The sequence below is a fragment of the Hyperolius riggenbachi genome, chromosome 1 (assembly GCF_040937935.1).
Source record: "Hyperolius riggenbachi isolate aHypRig1 chromosome 1, aHypRig1.pri, whole genome shotgun sequence".
NCBI lineage: Eukaryota > Metazoa > Chordata > Amphibia > Anura > Hyperoliidae > Hyperolius > Hyperolius riggenbachi.
The window spans coordinates 346,502,590-346,523,210 of NC_090646.1; the positions used below are offsets into that span (position 1 = coordinate 346,502,590).

Below are 20,621 nucleotides of genomic sequence, written 5' to 3' on the forward strand. Positions count from 1 at the left end.
GGGCGGGATGACGTCACCGACGTCAGAGGGAGTCCCGATCCACCCCTCAGTGCTGCCTGGCACTGATTGGCCAGGCTGCGCAAGGGGTCTGGGGGGGAGGGGGGGGCTGCGCGGCACGGCGGGTAGCGGCGGATCGGCGGCGATCGGAAGTTACGCGCAGCTAGCTAGTGCTAGCTGCGTGTAACAAAAAAAAAATTATGCAAATCGGCCCACCAGGGCCTGAGAAATCCTCCTGCGCGACATACCCCAAGCTCAACTCGGGATTATCGCCCAGGAGGTTAAGGCACAGCTGCAGGCTCCGTACAACTCGGCACATGAGTGATTTCCCCCCCCCCCCTTTTCTCCCCACCAACAGAGCTCTCTGTTGGTGGGGTCTGATCGCCCCCCCCCCCCCACCTTTGTGTTTACTTAGGTTTTAATAAGTATTTATGTTGCGTCTTTATTTTTTTTTACTAACTCTTCCTTTTTTTCCCCTAACAAATCCCCTCCCTCCCCCCAGCTGGCCAATCGCGCGATCGGTTGTCATAGGCTTCTGCCTATGAGAGCCGATCGCTCTCTTGTCCCCCAGGGGGACAGCCGTGTCACATGGCCCTCCGAGCATGAGATGTGCACGCGATCTCATGCAAATTGAGCCCCAGGAATTGACGCCAATTGGCGTTAGGCGGTCCTTCGGCTGCCGCCGCGACCACACCGAATGGCATGGGGCGGTCGCTAAGTAGTTAAAGAGACTCTGAAGTCTCATAAAATGCCACTTTTTATGTAACCGTTAACTTCAGCAGTATCGCCCTAACTAAAACGCTGCATCCCAGCGGCAGATCGCTGGTTTTAAACCCCCCAAATATCGGGGCAAAAATCCACGACTTGGATTGTGGATTTTGCTGCCCAGGGAGGCAGAGCTTTGAGCTGCAGCTCTGCCTCCATTCACGTCAATCCCCGCGGCCTCCACTTCTTCCCGCCCCTCTCAGTGAAAGAAGACAGAGGGGCAGGGAGAGGCGTCGATCAGCGGGGATTGACACCCATGGAGGCAGAGCTACGGCCCAAAGCTCTGCCTCTATAAGGAAGCGCTCCCCTCATTTTCCCACAGGGATTTGAGGTGTTCAACCTCTTGAGGACCATGGTGTTAACCCCCCCCCCCTAGTGACCAGGCTATTTTTTACTTAATTGGCCACTGCAGCTTTAAGGCAAAGCTGCAAGGCCGCACAACACAGCACACAAGTGATTCCCCCCCCCCCCCCCCCCCCCCCCCAACAGAGCTCTCTGCTACTTGGGTCTGATCCCCCCCACAGTGTTTATTTTTATTATTTTTTTACAAATATTTACTTTATTATTTTTATAATAAACATTGTCATTTTTTTTCTACTAAAACCCCTTCCTCCCCCCCAGTCGCCCAATCCTGGCGATCGGCTGTCATAGGCTTCTGCCTATGAGAGCCGATCGCTCTCTTGTCCCCCAGGGGGACAGCCGTGTCATACAGCTGTCCCCAGTACAGCACTGCTGCTGATCGCAGCGATGTACATGTAAATACACGGCGATCGCTGTTTGGAGACTGAAGGCGGAGCTCAGCTTTGCCCACCAAACAGGAGGTGCGCGCGATCTCCTGCAAAACAGAGCCCTGCGACTTTACGCCAATCGACGTTAGGCGCTCCTGGGGCTGCCGCCGTGTCCACGCCCATCGGCGTGACGCGGTCGGCTAGAAGTTAAAACCAGTGATCTGCCACGGAATGCAGCATTTTAGTTAGGGCGATACTGCTGAAGGTAACTGTTACATTAACCTTCCTGGCGGTAAGCCCGAACTGAGTTCGGGCTATGCCGCCGGAAGGCACCGCTCAGGCCCCGCTGGGCCGATTTGCATAATTTTTTTTTTGCTGCACGCAGCTAGCACTTTGCTAGCTGCGTGCAGTGCCCGATCGCCGCCGCTACCCGCCGATCCGCCGCAATTCCTCTCGCCGCGGCCGCCCCCCCCCCCCAGACCCCGTGCGCTGCCTGGCCAATCAGTGCCAGGCAGCGCTATGGGGCAGATCGGAGTCCCCTCTGACGTCACGACGCCGATGACGTCGGTGACGTTATCCCGCCCGTCGCCATGGCGACGGGGGAAGCCCTCCAGGAGATCCCGTTCTTTGAACGGGATCTCCGGATCTCCGATCGCCGGCGGCGATCGGAGGGGCTGGGGGGATGCCGCTGAGCAGCGGCTATCATGTAGCGAGACTTTGTCTCGCTACATGAAAAAAAAAAAAAAAAAATTAAAAAAAAAAAAGATTTGCTGCCCCCTGGCGATTTTTTTTGCAAACCGCCAGGAGCGTTAAAAGAGGCATGTTATGAGACTTCAGAGTCTCTTTAAGGCAATATTTGTGCCCACTTTTATTGCTCTTCGTAACAATAAAAAAGTCTATGCTTTCCCTTGTGCATGCTATTAAATTCATCCTTTCAAAGGCAGTGGCCTCAGTTCACTAAGCAGTTTAAAACTAGTCTACTGCTGGTTTTTAGTCTGTTTTGGTGTAATGTTTTATGCTGGGCATACACTGCTCATTTTTGAGCCATTAACCTCCTTGCCGTTCTGATTCTTTCCAGATTTTAGGGTCTAAAAAGAGGTGCAATTTTTTTTCCACTCTTTCAGACCCTAAAACCTGAAAAAATCATTCTGGCAGGGAGATCTGTAGCAGAATAAAAAATTTACCTTCCTGGGCTCCTGCGCTGCAGTTTTCTCTTTGACCACAAGATGGCGCTAATATTCATATAAACAAACTTCTCTAGATTTCTCTATAGAGAAGTTCGGTTTAAATATTAGCCCCGCCCCGATGACGTCACGCCGCCACCCGCCGCTCCGATTGACCGCCGGGTCCCCAGAAGAATAGCGGGGACATGGAGATCCCGGCAGCCAGGGAAAGACCCCACACTGCCGGGGAGAGAGGCTGGAGTCCCCTCCACAAACTTCAGGTAAAGCGGTGCACTCCCTACCCCGACCTGAGCTCGGAATCACCGCTAACAGCTTCTTTTTTCTACCCCAAGCTCAGGTCGGGAAAACCGGCAAGGAGGTTAAGATGGCTTGATAGATAATTTACGACATGTCTGATCTCCCGCCCGATCGTTTCGCCGCTTTATTCAGGATGGCAGTGAATGGAAAAAGATAAGAAAAACAAGCAGAAGATAAGATAATTGACTGCGGAATCGAGTGGCAAAACGATCAAACGGAAGAATTGAGCGGCAAAATCGAGTCGTGTATGCCCAGCATAAGACCTGTTTTTAGACCTGGTCTAACATTCAGTAATTACACAATTCACAAAGGCAAACAAGTAACCACGCCCACTTTTTTCTGACAGAGATTAGACCAGCTAATTTCTGTCGGTAAAGTAATGCTGTGAGGTATTTTAAGGTGCAAACACACATTGGATTTTTCCAAACAACTGGTCGTTTGGACGTCAAATCGGGCGTGTGTACGGTCAGTCGTTCACCTGATAAGATCCGTCAAAACCAGTCTTATCAGATGAACGACCGACCGTACACACGCCCAATTTGACATTCAAACGTCCAAACGACTGTTCGTTTGGAAAAATCTGACGTGTGTATGCACCTTAAGGCCTGGTGCACACCAAGCGGTTTTTGAAGCGTTTCGCAAACAGCTTCCGCCTGTGAAACCGCTTGGCTAATGTATCTCAATGGGATGGTGCACACCAGCAGTTTGAGGTTTTTAGCAAACCGCAAACGTGGGTCCTGCAGCACTTTAGCGGTTTGCAGAAGCGTTTCTGCCTCAATGCAAGTATAGGAAAAGCTCAAACAGCTCTGAAAACCGCTAGATCACAGCGGTTTTCCAGGCTTTTTTTTGTAACAGTAGCTGTTCACTAACAGCTTTTACTGTACCAATATTTGTAATCTGCTACACAAAAAAAGCTCCAAAAACGCTGGGCAGGTTTAGAAAACCTCTCTAAACATGCCTAGAATCGCTCCGAAATCTGCTTCAAAGACCTCTAGCGTTTTGAGGATCTGCTAGCGGTTTTGGTGTGCCTTAGATGTGAGGATGGAACCTTTTGAATTCATTATGCAGGAGTTTAATTGTATGCAGAGAAGAGCTCATGAAAGGAGAAGGATGTCAGTCATAGCTACTCATTTGTGAATTGCATCTTTTGATAAATTTTCCCTGCTTTACCGACCTAATTACCAAATGGTTTAGACCAGGTCTAAAAACGGTTCTAAAACATTTGGTAATCGTGAATTCCTCTTTGATGCAACTGACCAAACCCATCAGTAGACTAGTCTAAACTGCTTAGTGAATTGAGGCCAGTGTGTACAAGGAGGTACATGAGACTAAGGCCTCTTGCACACTGCACGCGATTCCGATTCAGATTCCGCTTTTTAATCAGTTTTTACATCCGATTCAGATTCCGATTTGCAGTGTGCAAGGAGCAAACTGCAAATCAGAATCTGAATCTGATGTAAAAACTGATTAAAAAGCGGAATCTGAATCGGAATCGCGTGCAGTGTGCAAGAGGCCTAACCCATACAAAAATACCTCTTGGAATGTTTAGTGCAATCTTTTTCCCTCTGTCACGATTCTGCTCCGTGTAGATTCATTCTATAAAAGAAATCTTTTCTGCGAATGAGTGTATCAGTGGTGATATATTAACCACTTAGTGACATGCAGACGTATTAAAAACGTCCTGCTGGAGCCTCTTAATGGCTCCAGGACGTTTTAAAACGTCATGCGCTGCTGCTGCTGTGCACGCGGCTCCCGCACGTGCATTCCTGTGCACGTGAAAATAGTAAACCCCCCCCCCCCCCCCAAAAAAAATACACCTACGTTTCCAAATACTATATTGTCACCATACTTTGTACTAGGGACATAATTAAAATAGTACAGTAGCAGTGTTTATATTAAACATATAGGGGATGAGATTGGAGTAATTGTGTATTTTTTCATTTTTTCCTTGTGTAAAATGCATAGAAAAAGTAATTATTGAAAACCAATATCAACCCCAAAAGCCCTATTGGTGGTGAAAAAAACAAGCTATAGATCATTTAATTGTGATTAGTAGTGATTAAGCTATTGGCAAATGAAAGGGATGAGCACTGAAAGGTGAAACTCGCTGTTGTCCGTTAGGGTAAAAACCTCCTTGGGGTGAAGTGGTTAATCTAATTTAAATGATAAAGACATACCACTAGATGTCAGTTTTGAGCTAATTCTGAACACTAGCATGCTCTTATATCACCAGCGTTTGCACCTGGGATCACTGGCTGTGCTCGCTACCCAAATGGGGTGCAAATTGCCAAGCAGGAGAAAGGTTATGCTTGCTAGAGCAGCTAAATATAAAATGCAAGACCTGGCCAAGTAGATTACTATATCAGAAATGGTCATACATTGTATATTTATACAGACGCATTTGCTGGGACCTAGGGTCTGTTTACTATGGCCAGAAGTTTACTATATTGAGATTCTACTGTATATGGTCACTTGAGAGGGGTACAGAGAGGCAACATTAACCCCTACATTAGCCCTCTGCATGCCACAAAAATGCAAGGTTAAGTACTGCCACTGTTTTTTATACATATTACCATGTACATGCTCTGCTTATAATCTATCTGCTATTAGCATATGTACAGCCTGCACTACAAAATACCTCTAATTCTGTTTCACAAAAATATCATTGCTTCTACTCTACTACATCATTTACCGTTATTACAGCAACCTTACAATGGACAGGCTGTATAAATCTTACCCTACCTGAACTTCACCCCCTTCCCAAACGCATACGAGAGGAATCGCCACCGGGAGACTTGGGTGCAGGATACAGCCGGTATGGCTTATCCTGCTTCTGCACAAGTTCCCGGTGACATTAAATACAATTCCCCCTCCAGGGCGCCATGGATAGTGGGGAATGAAATATTGCTGGAGGCCGAATTATAGTGTTTTATAAGTAACTTTAGCTCCGTCTTCTGACGGCACTGGAGTTACTCACTGTGTGCCGCTATAGCCGCAATTCCTGAAAGTGTTAGTTCCCAAATACCTAGTCTGTGCAACACAGATGAACATGTATCCATGATGTAATAGGACTTCTGGCAACCCTCATCCAAGGTCAAGAGGGGCGCAGGCTTATCAAGCGCTGGTGGGTTGTTAACCCCTCGATCGCCGCATAGGAAGCGTATAATACGCTTTGTAATGTATACAAAGCGTATTATACAGGCTGCCTCCTGCCCTGGTGGTCCCAGTGATCGAGGGACCACCAGGGCAGGTTGCAGCCCCCCCCAGTACGCACCAAAGCACACTGATCCTGCCCTCTGATCACCCACAACACCCCTCAGACCCCTGTTTGCACCCAATCACCCCCCTAATCACCCATCAATCACTCCCTGTCACTATCAGCGCTATTTTTTACATTAGGTCCTAAACTGCCCTCTGGGGGCTCCTGATTACCCTCCACATTCTCAGATCCTCCCCAGACCCCCCCCCCCCCCGTGTACTGTATACATCTATCCTCCCCTGTAATCACCTGTCAATCACCCATCAATCACCCAGTCACCACCTGTCACTGCCACCCATCAGATCAGACCCTAACCTGCCCCTTGATCAAATGATCACCCACCCACACCATTAGATCGCCCGCAGACCCACCCTCAGATCACCTCCAAAGTGCATTGTTTACATCTGTACTTCCCTCTAAACACCCACTGAACACCCATCAATCACCCCCTGTCACTGCTAACCATCAGCTCAGACCCCTATCTGCCCCTTGGGCACCCAATCACCCGCCCACACCCTCAGACCCCAGCCCTGATCACCTCGCCAGTGCATTGCTTGCATCTATTCTCCCCTCTAATCACACCCTGATCACCTATCAATCACCCCCTGTTACTGCTACCCATCAGATCAGACCCTAAACTGCCCCCTGTGGGCACCTAAACACCCGCCCACACCCTCAGATCCTGCCTGAACACCTCTCCAGTGCATTATTTACATCTGTTGTCCCCTCTAATCACCACCTGAGACACCCATCAATCACCTCCTGTCACCCCCTCGCACTCCTATCCATCAGATCAGGCCCTAATCTGCCCCCCTGCTGGCTTCTGATTACCCGGCCAAACCCTCACCCGCCCCACCGCAGTGACAGAATTTTTTCTTTCTGATCACTGCTGGTTTCTACGATTTAATTGTGGCTGAGACCAACCGTTATGCCACACAATACGCAACCGCCAATCCAAGAAGCTACCATGCCCAGCCTTTTCGGTAGAAACCACTCCAAGTTTCCGAACGTAACATTTTTGGGGGCCTTCTCCTAACATGGGTCTAGTCAAAAAGAATGTATTGCGGTCTTATTGGTCTACACACCTAATACATCACATGCCCATGTTCTCTGCTGCCATGCCCAGGTCATGATTTGAGAACATCCTGCGCTTCCTGCACTTCAATGCCAATACAACCTGTCATCTAAGAGGCCACCCTGCTTATGACCGGTTCCACAAAATTCGGCCCCTCATACACCATCTGTCATCAAAACTTGCAGATGCTTATACCCCTGAACAGTCATTTTGAGGCATTTGGTTTCCAGACTACTCCTCACGTTTTAGGCCCCTAAAATGCCAGGGCATTATAGGAACCCCAAGTGACCACATTTTAGAAAGAAGACTCCCCAAGGTATTCCGTTAGGAGTATGGTGAGTTCATAGAAGATTTTATTTTTTGTCACAAGTTAGTGTAAAATGACACTTTGTTAAAAAAAAAAAATCAGTTTCCGCTAACTTGTGACAAAAAATAAAATCTTCTATGAACTCACCATACACCTAACGGAATACCTTGGGGTGTCTTCTTTCTAAAATGGGGTCACTTGTGGCGTTCCTATACTGCCCTGGCATTTTAGGGGCCCTAAAGCGTGAGTAGTCTAGAAACCAAATGCCTCAAAATGACCTGTGAAATCCTAAAGGTACTCATTGGACGTTGGGCCCCTTAGCGCACCTAGGCTGCAAAAAAAGTGTCACACATGTGGTATCGCCGTACTCTGGAGAAGTAGTATAATGTGTTTTAGGGTGTATTTTTACACATACCCATGCTGGGTGGGAGAAATATCTCTGTAAATGGACAATTGTGTGTTAAAAAATTGTCATTTACAGAGTTCTTTCTCCCACCCAGCATAGGTATATGTAAAAAAATACACCCCAAAACACATTATACTACTTCTCCTTAGTACGGCGATACCACATGTGTGACCCCTTTTTGCAGCCTAGGTGCTGTAACGGGCTCAACGTCCTATGAGCACCTTTAGGCTTTACAGGGGTGCTTACAGTTTAGCACCCCCCAAAATGCCAGGACAGTAAACACACCCCACAAATGACCCCATTTTGGAAAGTAGACACCCCAAAGTATTCAGAGAGGGGCATGGTGAGTCCGTGGCAGATTTCATTTTTTTTGTCACAAGTTAGCAGAAATGGAAACTTTTTTTTTTGTTTTATTTTTGTTTCAAAGGGTAATTTTCCGCTAACTTGTGACAAAAAATAAAATCTTCTAGGAACTCACCATGCCTCTTAGTGAATACTTTGTAATGTCTTCTTTCCAAAATGGGGTCATTCGGGGGGTATTTATATTATCATGGAATTTTAGCACCTCATGAAACCTGACAGGTGTTCAGAAAAGTCAGAGATGCTTCAAAATGGGAAAACTCACTTTTGGCACCATAGTTTGTAAACACTATAACTTTTACCCAAACCAATAAATATACACTGAATGGTTTTTTTTTATCAGAGACATGTAGCACAATAAATTTGGACAAAAATGTATACAGAAATTTTACTTTATTTGAAAAATGTCAGCACAGAAAGTAAAAAAAAATAAATCATTTTTTTGACAAAATTCATGTCTTTTTTGATGAATATAATAAAAACTAAAAATCGCAGCAGCAATCAAATAGCACCAAAAGAAAACTGTATTAGAGACAAGAAAAGGAGGTAAAATTCATTTGGGTGGTAGGTTGTATGACGGAGCAATAAACCGTTAAAGCTGCAGTGGTCTGAATGGGAAAAAAAGTGTCTGGTCCTTAAGGGGTAGAAAGACTGTGGTCCTCAAGTGGTTAAAAAGAAATAAATATGGCAGCCACCAGATCCCTCTCAGTTCAGTCCTTTAAGGATTGCATGCTAAGAAATTGGAACAACTAAATTAATTTTGCAAACATACAAACTCAAGGACTGCTTCCTGATCCTGGCTTTTTTTACTCAGTGACTCGCTAACTTGGGTCAACCATTTTAGAAAGTGCCAATTCTAATCAAAATGCAGGATTTGCAACTAACTGTCACAATAGAACAGAGTGTCACTTTTAAAAGCTTCGGTATTAAATCCATATTATGCTACCCCAGCAGTGCTGGTTTCACTCACTAGTGGGCTCTGCTGAGACCAGGCAAGTCTCAAAGTCAGAGGAGACTACGGACTCTAATAGTAAACGTCTCCCCTCTCAAAAAAAACCTTCCTTCCCTCCCCACCTTACACCTGTCTTACTTCTGCATTGATGGCGAGGTAATGTCACCAGAGGGACTGGCAAGGCCAATGCAAGACATGTATGGTATGGATGGGGCTAGGCTTCCTGGACAGGATGTCCAACCAAACACTGGGACTCACCATAACCTTTAATGCGGAGGTGGCAAGGTTCTAGAATATACAGCCTTGCCTCCAGTTTTGAGATTCTTAGCAAGAACACTAATAAAACTTTATTTGGAATAGTCACAAATTGGATGACCGAAGCAGTAGCTCCCACCAGTCACACCTGTATGAAGAGCAATGGCATTTTCCACCATCAGGTACTGTTGAAATTTGATTTAGGGGTCGCGTTAATGATTGGGCGCAGTGTGGCTAGGAGCTGCTCACCTAAGGCACGCCACAGGTGGAGTGTTCCTACTTAAAGTGGACCCAAATTAAAAATACAAGATTTCAGAAATAAAATCTATTTTCTAAATTATAATAATACATAGCAGCCTTTTTTCAGCTGCATGATGACAAATATAAAATATTTTACATTTATTGGAGAAACCCGTCCCTTCCTTTCAAATTGCCGGGAAAAAATCCGGCAAACTGGTGGAGTAGGTGGTGTCCAGCAATGGAGGAATTGCTAATGGCTGCCATCTGTATAACCCTAGTTATGAAAAGAGAAGGGTGAAAAGCATGCACTGAAATGCTCATAGGCTTGAAGGAGTGTTTATTTATCTTTGTATGTGTCAGAGTGGTGCAACTAAATATTTTGAACTAAAAAAAAAGTTTGGTTTGGGTGTGCTTTAAAAGAAACACTTTATACCACTAGTTCATGATATGTAAGCACCATTGCACAATGATTCAAAAGAGAGGCTGCACAATGTCTTACATTTGCAGACTGTTAGATATAGACACACATGCTAAGAAATTAAATCACAAAAGCTTAAACATTCTTTCCTGAGAAATCAGGACTTTAGCTATAAATAAAATAATAATTGTTGAATAAACCAAAGATAAGCTGCTGTATTCCTGGGACTGATTTACAAAGGCAGATAAGAACTGAGCAGCAGCCCAGAACCAGCCAGAGTTTAGCCATTAATTCAGCAATAAAAGGATTTTGTCTGCTTTGAGCAACTGCTCTACTTTTTTTTTTATTTTTATTTTTTGTGGGGGGTGTTAAGCCAGGGAGAGAACAGCAGTATGGCTGTACAAAAATGATACTCTTGACATCTCACCTATTCTATCGAGTCGGTCTATGGCGACAGTCTCAAATGCACGCCGCATCATGGGGTACTCCTCCAGCACCTCGTTGAAGTTATCCACAGACAGGGAGTAGAGTCGGCAGTATGTGTCGGCACGCACGCTGGCTGTCCGACGTCCACGTGTCAGTAAGCAGATCTCTGTCAGGAAAATACAACTAACAATTGTGGAACTCTGTTACCTTTACTCTGTGTCATGCATAACTGAATTTCACTCCTACACCACACATGCATCCTTACTGTACCTTCTTTCATGCTAATGAACACAATCACCAATGTGTGTCAGAAGTACATTGCTTGACTGCATTAGATAGGAAGCATTTCATTTCACACACAGCTCTTCCCCAGTTATGGGGTAGAATGAAGTCCAATTAAACCCAAAAATTGTAATATTAATCAGGTTGTAGGAAGAGGTCATACTACAGTTGCCATCAGTACTACAGAAATCACAGTGAAGGCGGAGGTAAGAAGTGGCTCGGAGGCAGTGACCAGAGGCGGGACAAGGTTCTCCAGCACCAGAGGCAGATTTTTCTAAGTGCTTCCCCTCCCCATTCCCCACAGTACTCCCTGGTGGTCTAGTGCCCCTCCATCTCCCTGGTAGTCTAATGGACTGCCCCCCCCCCCCCCCCCAATATTCCTTTATAGTCTATCGGTTCACCCACAGTATTTCCTAGTAGTCTAGTGGTCCCACCCAGTATTCCATGGTGGTCTAGTGATCACCCCTACAGTTTTCCCTGGTGGTGTTCCAGTGGTCCCATTTCCCCCACAGTATTTCCTGGTGGTGGTCCCCCTGATGTACTCCACTCTATGTGCAATGGGCAGGGTTATAAATAAACCCCCTCCTCCAAGTTCCTTCCGCTAAAGGTCTCATCTGTCTGCAGTGCTGCTCGTTCTCTATTCCGGATTCTTGGATCACAGAGCAGACGGCCCTGCAGAAGCCAGACAGAAGCGCTAGTAGCTGGAGCCTGAAGTGTCTACTGTAAACGAGTCTGCTGCACTATAGGGGGGAGCACAGGAGGGGTTGGGGGCTAAAGACAAGATGGGAGGAAAGAAGTTGTACATTCTTACGGCTGTCCTTATTCTACTTCCCCAATGGTGGCCCTGGGACAGTGGCAGGGAGTGGAAAGCGCCCTCACGACTCTACGCCAATAGAGAAAAACATAAAAATACATTTGTATATTTATTTCTTTATCCGCACAGTTTTCTGCCCAACCTCATCCATGTTCAGGTTTAGGCACTAGAAATAGGCTATGCTAGGACAGTTTCCTGTAGATTTGAAGTTCACAGGAAGTGAAATTTCAGAACCCCACATTCTGAACAGGAAAGCCAGCCAGGGCATCTGTATGGACTGGTGTACATCCTCAGACAAGCAAAGTTATAAAACTAATATTTCAATTTTAAAACGGAGTGAAAAAAGTAATAATTTATCCCAAATACACGTATGCTTTCAAAATGTAACAACTTCAATTTTGGGTTTAGTTGGGCTTTAAACAAATTAAAATGGTAGAGCATTTATCATTCTGGTAACTACGTGTAAAACTAAATTTGAACACAGTAGTCATATTAGATCCCTCTGCAAGAAATTTATCATGCTCATCAGTGCTGTAACATATATTAAGGGGTGTAGATAAAACCTCAGAAACATAACACAGGAAGAGAAGGCTTACCTTGTACACTCTTAAGGTGGGAGAGCAGAGGGCACAGTAGGTAACAAAATAAAAACACCCACCAACATCAGCAGTTGTTGGTTGTTAAAGGTTAGTGAATGGTTACGGTAGAGAATGCCTAGGCAAGTTAGATTGAGTACATTTTCAGGATTGTGATTTTTTTTTTTTTGCAAATGTGGGTGATGCCATCAGCTTGTACTATGTAGGCTATACATAAACATACTGTCCGCTGTAGTTCAGGGGAAAGTCACAAGCCAAGTAATCACTAAAAATATTACAAGAAATCTGAAGTGAGAGAAATATGGAGGCTGCCATCTTTATTCACTAATAAACAATGCCAGTTGCCTGACTTATGTGCTGATGCTCTGCCTCATACTGTGAGGCCTTGTTCACATTATAAATCGCAAGCGCTGAATGATTTTTTTAAGCGCTTTCAGAGCGATTTTTGCTTAGAAAAGCGCTTTTCTAAGCACTTGTCAGGTAATTTTTCTTTTTCCTTGTGAAGACACTCAGGAAGTGAACTCCTTGACCTGGAACTGAACAAAAACAATATATTTATTCAGGAAAGCGCTGGGCAAATCGCTTTGCGGTTTCCCTATACTTTGTATTAACCTCCCTAGCGTGCAGAGACGCCGGAGGTCACCGCTCAGGCCCTGCTGGGCTGGTTTGAATATTTTTATTTTTTTTAAACATGCGTGTTTGCTGCGATCGCCGCTACCCGACGCGAAAGAGGGACCCGCCCCCCCCGCAGACCCCGTGCGCAGCCTGGCCAATCAGTGCCAGGCAGCGCTGAAGGGTGGATCGGGACTCCCTATGACGTCGATGACGTCATTCCGTTTGTCGCCATGGTAACGGGGTAAGCCCTGAAGGAAATCCCGTTCAGAACGGGATTTCCTGACGGGCATAGGCGCCGGCGGCGATTGGAAGGGTGGGTGGGAATCGGAAGGGTGGGAAGTATCATGTAGCTAGTTTAAAAAAACATGCGTAGCCGTGCGGCTGCACATAATCAAAACGCCAGGGAGGTTACAGCACAAACACTCAAGGAAATGGTGCAGGAGTGACGTTTGCAATTGGAAAGAAAGCTCATCGCTCATGTGAGACCACGCACATAGAGCAACATTGCAGAAGCGGTTTTAAGGCAATTGCGCTTAAACCCTATGTATGCTTCCAGCTCTTATATACTCTGTGGGCTCCCTTGCTGTCCTTCCAGGCGGCTCAGTTCCTCTAGAATCATCCCCGGTAATAGGGCCCAGTTGCGCAGCCCAACTGACGCAACTGGGCCTCATTACTGAGGAAGAAGAAAGGAGCCCACAGAATACATGAGGCTGGAGGACGCCCCGGTAAGTATAAATGCTGCTACTTCATCTCAGGTATACTTTTCAGTTTACCATGACAAAACTGACATTGTTTACAAGAGAATTCCAGCGGCAGCTTCAGCATTGCTCTCTATTTAGGTTCCCTTAAAAAGGGGAGGGGTCAAGAAGAAAAGTGGAGATTTCAGTTCAGAGAGGGCAGTGTTTATAATTTCCATACAATAAAAAAATTCTAAATAAAATCTCTCAGCAGCAGCTGCTGATATTAAAGGGAGGGTTCACGGAGTTAGTTAAAAAAAATAAAAATACTAATCCACTTACCTGGGGCTTCCTCCAGCCCGTGGCAGGCAGGACGTGCCCTCGACGCCGCTCCGGAGGCTCCCGGTCTTCTCCGGTGGCTCACCCGACCTGGCCAGGCCAGCTTCCAGGTCGGGCTCTTGTGCGCTCCAACCTGCGTCGCACGCGGTCGCGCTGACGTCATCGGATGTCCTACGGACTGTACTGCGCATGCGCAGAACTATTGCAGTATTTTATGGTGAAACAGTCCGTAGGACGTCCGATGACGTCAGCGCGACCCCGTGAGACGCAGGTTGGAGCGCACAAGAGCCGACCTGGAAGCTGGCCAGGCCAGGTCGGGTGAGCCACCGGAGAAGACCGGGAGTCTCCGGAGCGGCGTCGAGGGCACGTCCTGCCTGCCACGGGCTGGAGGAAGGCCCAGGTAAGTGGATTAGTATGTTTATTTTTTTAACCAACTCCGTGGACCCTCCCTTTAAGGTAAGAAAGATATCTATAGCCTGTTATTTGCCATTTTCTCTACACTATGAACTTACCACCAAAGTAAGAGCCATCTGAGAGCTTCACCTCCTTGTTGCCCTTGGTAAGTACGCTCACCACGCCATGCTGGATAAAGTACATCTTCTTACCGATGGTTCCCTCTCGAATAATATAATCCGTTGGCTGGAAAACCTCAAACTTTAGTTTGGTCAGCATTGCAGTCACAAAGCAGGGATCAGCGTTGGCAAACAGCGGCATTGATGCCACCAGCTTCCGGCAGTTAAAGTTCACTATTTCCTAAGCACAGATATGGGTAACCACAATGGGGTAAACATGGAAGAACAAACAGGGAAGACACACAAAAACATGGAGGAAAAAGTGAATGTTACCATTTTTAAACACAATTAAATCACCTGCTTTAAAGTGATCCTTGTGAAATACAATAGTCATCCAGAAAAGTAACAGCCACTTGCTTTTTATCTGCCACCTAAGGTAAGGTATTTTTTCTGTGTAATTTAACTTGCATCTTTCGGGTTAACTTCTTTTCTCCTTGCTCTGCTTGTCACATGACTGTTCAGCAATAATTTTGCCTTGACTGAACTACAGACGATCCTGACATGCAGGTTTCAGGGAGTTTACCCTTTATTATTCATTTTCATCGTTTATTTATATTTTGTGACAATATACACTGCTCAAAATAATAATGGGAACACTTAACACAATGCAACGCCAAGTCAATCACACTTCTGTGAAATCAGTATTCTAAAGAAAAGATGCCAATATGTGTCCACACTTAATATACATATCAAAAGACAGCTCTACACATATATATGGTGTAAAGATATGAACAACTTTATTTCTCAATCCAAGTAAAACAATTAAAAACAATTAAAATCTCCTGATTCAAATCAACAGTAATTGATATTCCAGCTCATAAACAACAATGCAATAAATTCATAATAATCAAGCAACGTACAGGGAAGGCCACAAAAAATGCCTAGTATAAAGTGCTATAGTATAAGGTGCCTAGTGCAAAGTAAGCATATGCTACATGTGTAAGTGCTATAGTATAAAGTGCCTGGTGCAAAGTAGGCAAATGCTATATGAATGAATGCTGTGCAAAAAACATAAGGGACAATTCATATGTCCATAGTCCTAGAAAAATGCAAAACCTCACACAAGGGATATTAAAATATGAGAAAACCTCGCCCTGCAAAAAGAAAATTATTGAGTCAAAACACAAACAAATATGTGTGTGTGTAGAGATCACGTGCATGTCCAGTCCCAACACAAAACGCTGGATCTGCTCATGCACACAAGCCCCACACACACAATCACCGTGCAGAGCAACTACAACTAGTTGCAATGTGCAAAATCATACATACAGTGCATGTTACATGAAAAGCATGGCCTTACCACAACAAGCTGGAAGCCGGGAGAAGGAAACCTGCCTAACGCGATCGCAGCTGGTCTGCTGCTTCAAAAGAGGCATCTTTTGTTTGCCATTTGTGTTTTGCCATTTTTTGTGTCTTTTGATACAAAGTTATTGAGCGCTCATTAAGTTTTTGATTATAACTTCTGTGAAATCAAACTGTTCACTTAGGTAGCAACCCTGATTGACAATCAATTTCACATGCTGATGTGCAAATGGAATAGACAACAGGTGGAAATTATAGGCAATTAGCAAGACATTCCAAATAAAGGAGTGGTTCTGCACAGGGCTGTGGAGTCAGAGTTGGAGTCGAGGAGTCAGAGCAATTTTGGGTACCTGGAGTCAGAGGTTTCATAAACTTAGGAGTCGGGAGTCGGATGATTTTTGTACCAAATCTACAGCCCTGGTAAGTATTAGACTAAGGGCCTGTTCAGACTGCACGCGTTTCCAGACGCGTTTTGGAAACGCGTGCAGGAGGCCGACACGCACGACATCAGACAGTGCATAGAGTGCACTGTCTGATGTTCACAATGCATGCGTTCTGGACCTGTGCAGTCCGGGAACGCATGCTGCACGCAGATTTTGTAAAAATGCGCGGCTGTCCTATTCACTTTTCAGTGATGGGATCAGACACGCAACGCACACAAACGTGGATGGCGTGCGTTCGTATGCGTTGCATTCCGCATGCATGGCCATCCGCATTTGTGATCTGAACGGGGCCTAAGGCAGTGATGGCTAATCTTGCCTTATTATCTCCAGCATGATCTTAGTGAATTGAAACCTATGTAAAGAACAAAGTATTTAATAAGAATATATCATTAATTCAGATCTAGGGTACCTTATTTTTGTGTTCCCTTTATTTTTTTGAGCAGTGTATAATTATTAAAGATGAAAGTGTAATTTGCACTACAATTTCTTCATCCAAATGTCTTTGCCACTTCCTGGGTTCAGCCATCTAATAAGCAACTAGAAAATATATAATATATAAAAAAAATAGTCAATAGTTCAAGATCGGAGCCCTAAACCACTAAAAGGTTGCAATTCAGCTGAGAGAATAATAAAAAAAAATCAAGCTTACATTTTTAGTTTTTAAACAAAAAAAAAGTGTGGAATTCTTGGAGCATTCTATTTAGGAGTAGGACTATAGATATTTTTTTCCATCTTCATAGTTTTTTTCAGTTTAGGTTTGCTTTCAACTCAAAAGGATGTCTGCAGAAAGCAGCAAATCAGTCTTAACACAACAGGAGGCGGCAAAGGTAAAAAACATTTGCCTCACTCCAGGATTAGACTTGGTACATGCTTAAAACTTTTAAGCTGGCCATACACTAGGCCGATTCCCCGCTGATTGACAGCAGATTCAATCACTGGGATCGAATCTGCTGTCAAATCGTTAACGCTAAATTTCAATCTATTTCGTTACGAAATAGATCGGTCCCGTTGATCGCTCCGTGCGGGAAATTACCGACGATAGCCCGCGGATAGGGAGCGCGTCGCTAGCGGTGTTCGAGTGCCCGACGACCGATGCAATACATTACCTACTCCGCCGGCGCAACTCCCCAGGTCTCCGCTGTCTTCTTCTCCGCGCTGGTCTCCGGGTCCGGCAGGCTTCACTTCTTCTTGTTCCGGCAGGAAATTTAAGCAGTTGAGGGTGCTCTACTGTTTAAACTTCCCCCAGACAGGAAGAAGTGAAGCCTGCCGGACCCGGAGACCAGACCAGAGCGGAAAAGAAGACAGCGGAGACCGGGGGAGTTGCGCCTGCCGGAGCAGGTAATGTATGCGGGGGGGAGTGGATGGAGCGGCGGCAGCACCACCACCACCACCTATTGTGAATGGTTTCAGGCTGAAATAGATTCACAATCTGCAGTAAAGGCAGCCATACGATCCCTCTCTGATCAGATTCGATCAGAGAAGGATCTATCTGTTGGTTGAATCTGATGGCAAATCGACCAGTGTATGGCTACCTTTATACTTCGGGAGGCAATTTAGTGAGTAGAGTGGTACACAAACACTGTTAATCTCAAAGAGCAGTATGCATTGTTCCAATGGAGAGGTGACTAATGACCAGCAATACACTGCAAAAACTACTTTTATGTTCCCACAGTAATAAAAATCCATTGGGCGAGAGCGAGGGCAGCGATATTAGTGACATTTTCAGATTAAATAAATGGGAATTACCAGTCAAAGAAAATCTACAAGGAACATAACTTTACAGTGTTTTTCAGAAGCGGAAATCATGGTTCTCCAAAATCTTTCAACGCATATTAGCAAAGGAAAAAAACTGAATCGAAATAGCAATTACAATAATGAGCTAGTAATATGTTTATTTAAAACATCCTAAAGATTTTCTTTCAACCAGGTACTAAGTCACAGCCTTCCGTAATAAATGTCCCCATATTAACACGCTGAAGATAAGAGTGTGATCATTTTACTCACACTCACCTCTGTACGTGTGAATCTGGGGCAAAGAGGCTGGTCCTTATGCCCACCTGACCTCTGCATTCTACCTAGATACGAGGGAAATCACCACCTTTTGTACTAAAACAAACCTTGAATGTTTGTTCTATTTCCTGCTGATGGTTTTCTGCCTGTGGCAGAATGTGCCCAGTGGGGAAACACAAAGCTGCATAGGTCACAGGTGTAAAGTGTCAGTGAGAGCTGTGCAGTGGGAGGAGAGGATCATTTTAAACTATAATAAGGATGGCAGCGTAAAAATTAAAAAGTATACATTGCAAATGTTATTCCTACTCAATGGCCATTCCAGTGAAACTTTATGGAGTACTCCTTTAATGTTGCAGGATAAGAGACTTGAGGCTCACAAGTTATATGCACAAGCGGCGTAAACAACGGGGCTCTGCTGCTCCTTTATATTGTCTTGAAGGAACAAAATCAGTAATGCAGCGTAACTACCTTCCTGACTGAAGAAAAGAAAACTTCAAAAGAACTGTTAAACTTCGCCAGGAGTTCCCACATTTAGGTTGCTGCATTCTCTATACGTGCTGGCATGCCTGTGCACAATTTACTAGCTATACCCTTCTCAACCATACCTCTCTCAAGGGCTCATTCAGCTCTTCCAGAATGCTGTCTTCATCAAACATCTTCCCCTGATAGCGATGCTCATAATAATCATGAATCCTCTGTCGGAAATCAGCAGGCAGCTTATGGAAGGACATGTACTGCTCAACTTGCTTGTACTGCAAAGAAAAGAGCCACGTAAGACATAAACAAGAAACACTACACAGATTTGAAAATTGCTTTTCTGAAAAACATAATGGGTGTTGTAGCATCCAAAAAAAATACCAAAAAAGACTGAATTCCCCCCAAATTATATTTAAAAATGTTTTTTTCTCAAACAGATCCCTATATGTTCCCCAATATTGATCTCTTTCCACTTGGTCTGGGTGCCCTTGCCTAACTGCAAGAACAGTGCAGTGCCAGCAGGATTTTAGGAAGTTTTTTTATTTTTTTAGCTACAATAACAAGCTTATCTCAGCATGCAAATAACAGAAGGCTTCCTATGTAGGATAAGATAAGGATACTATGATCATAAGTTAATTGAATCCCCCTCCCTTTCCCTTTGAAGAGTTTACACATTGATGTAAGCCTGTTGCCCAGGCGATGTTTGCTGTGGAAGGGACAGTAAGCTGTGGTAGCAGGTAGTAGGGGGGAAATTAAAAAAAAAGTTAAGTGCAGAAGTGATGTCACATTTGACATCACAAAGAAACAGTAAGGATGGCCACCAGCAGAAACATTATTTTCTTTTTTACATATCCCATTTCTCCTAAATCTGTCAGTGAGCACTAAAGAGAACAGGATAAGCAAGCTACATGAGTAATGTTTTATTGGATGACTTTTAATTTTACAATTAATATGGTGTTTCATCCCACTTTAAAGTTGAAATTTAGGCTGTAAAAGATAAGCCAGATAAAGAAAGTTGGATATCCTCCTATTACCCTTTGATGATATATACAGTACTATATACAATAATCCAGAATGTAATCTTCCTCTTTCTCATCAACTTGCTTGATTTGCAGTGCTGACATGTTTCACAGCAATGCCATATGTTTCCCATACACATGATAATTTGGTTGGCTAAAACAGCCTTCTGCACACCAAGACTCGCCGCACAAAAGCATGACACTTATAAGGAAAGACCACTTGGCAATAGATGAAGAAACTCCATTTTGAGTTGCATCACATCATCTTTGGGCTAGCAGGTGATCCGCAGAAACATTGCTTTACATTATTTTGGAGAATGCACAGATGCTAGGCCAGCAGCAGGTTCTTGTGGAGTGTGTAGTGGCTGGATAGTGTAATGGTTAAGGGCTCTGACATGGGAGACCAGGGTTCGATTCTCGGCTCTGCCTGTTCAGTAAGCCAGCACCTATTCAGCAGGAGACCTTAGGCAAGTCTCCCTAACACTGCTACTGCCTATGGAGCGCGTCCTAGTTGGCTGCAGCTCTGGCGCTTTGAGTCCACCAGGAGAAAAGCGCTATATAAGTGATTGTCTTGGTCTTTCTTTGTCTTTGTGACATACAACTGGTGATGGAGTCCTCTCATCTGGTCTTAGTAAAGCAATAGCCACCAATTCCATATTGCACTTAAATACTTTTTATCTTCCTGATGTTAAAAATTCTATTTTGGGAGAAATAATTCTTGGGGAAATATTTCCCCCATCAGGAGATCTGATCCAGACTGGTGACGTGAGGACATGGCAAGGAGAGTTTTGGTAAAGCCTTCAGGA

The 20,621-nt window shown here is 44.8% G+C and overlaps 1 protein-coding gene across 3 annotated transcripts in view; it reads right to left on the reverse strand.

Annotated features, from left to right (window-relative positions):
* Positions 1-20,621, reverse strand: part of HCN2 (hyperpolarization activated cyclic nucleotide gated potassium and sodium channel 2) — a 219,051-nt gene that overhangs the window by 16,659 nt on the left and 181,771 nt on the right. For all 3 annotated transcript variants that reach the window (XM_068234059.1, XM_068234058.1, XM_068234057.1), the window contains 3 exons: positions 18,925-19,071; positions 14,505-14,745; positions 10,671-10,835 (listed from right to left, as the gene is read on the reverse strand). In XM_068234059.1, coding sequence (XP_068090160.1) covers positions 10,671-10,835; positions 14,505-14,745; positions 18,925-19,071 — 553 coding nt within the window. The remainder of the gene's footprint in view (positions 1-10,670; positions 10,836-14,504; positions 14,746-18,924; positions 19,072-20,621) is intronic.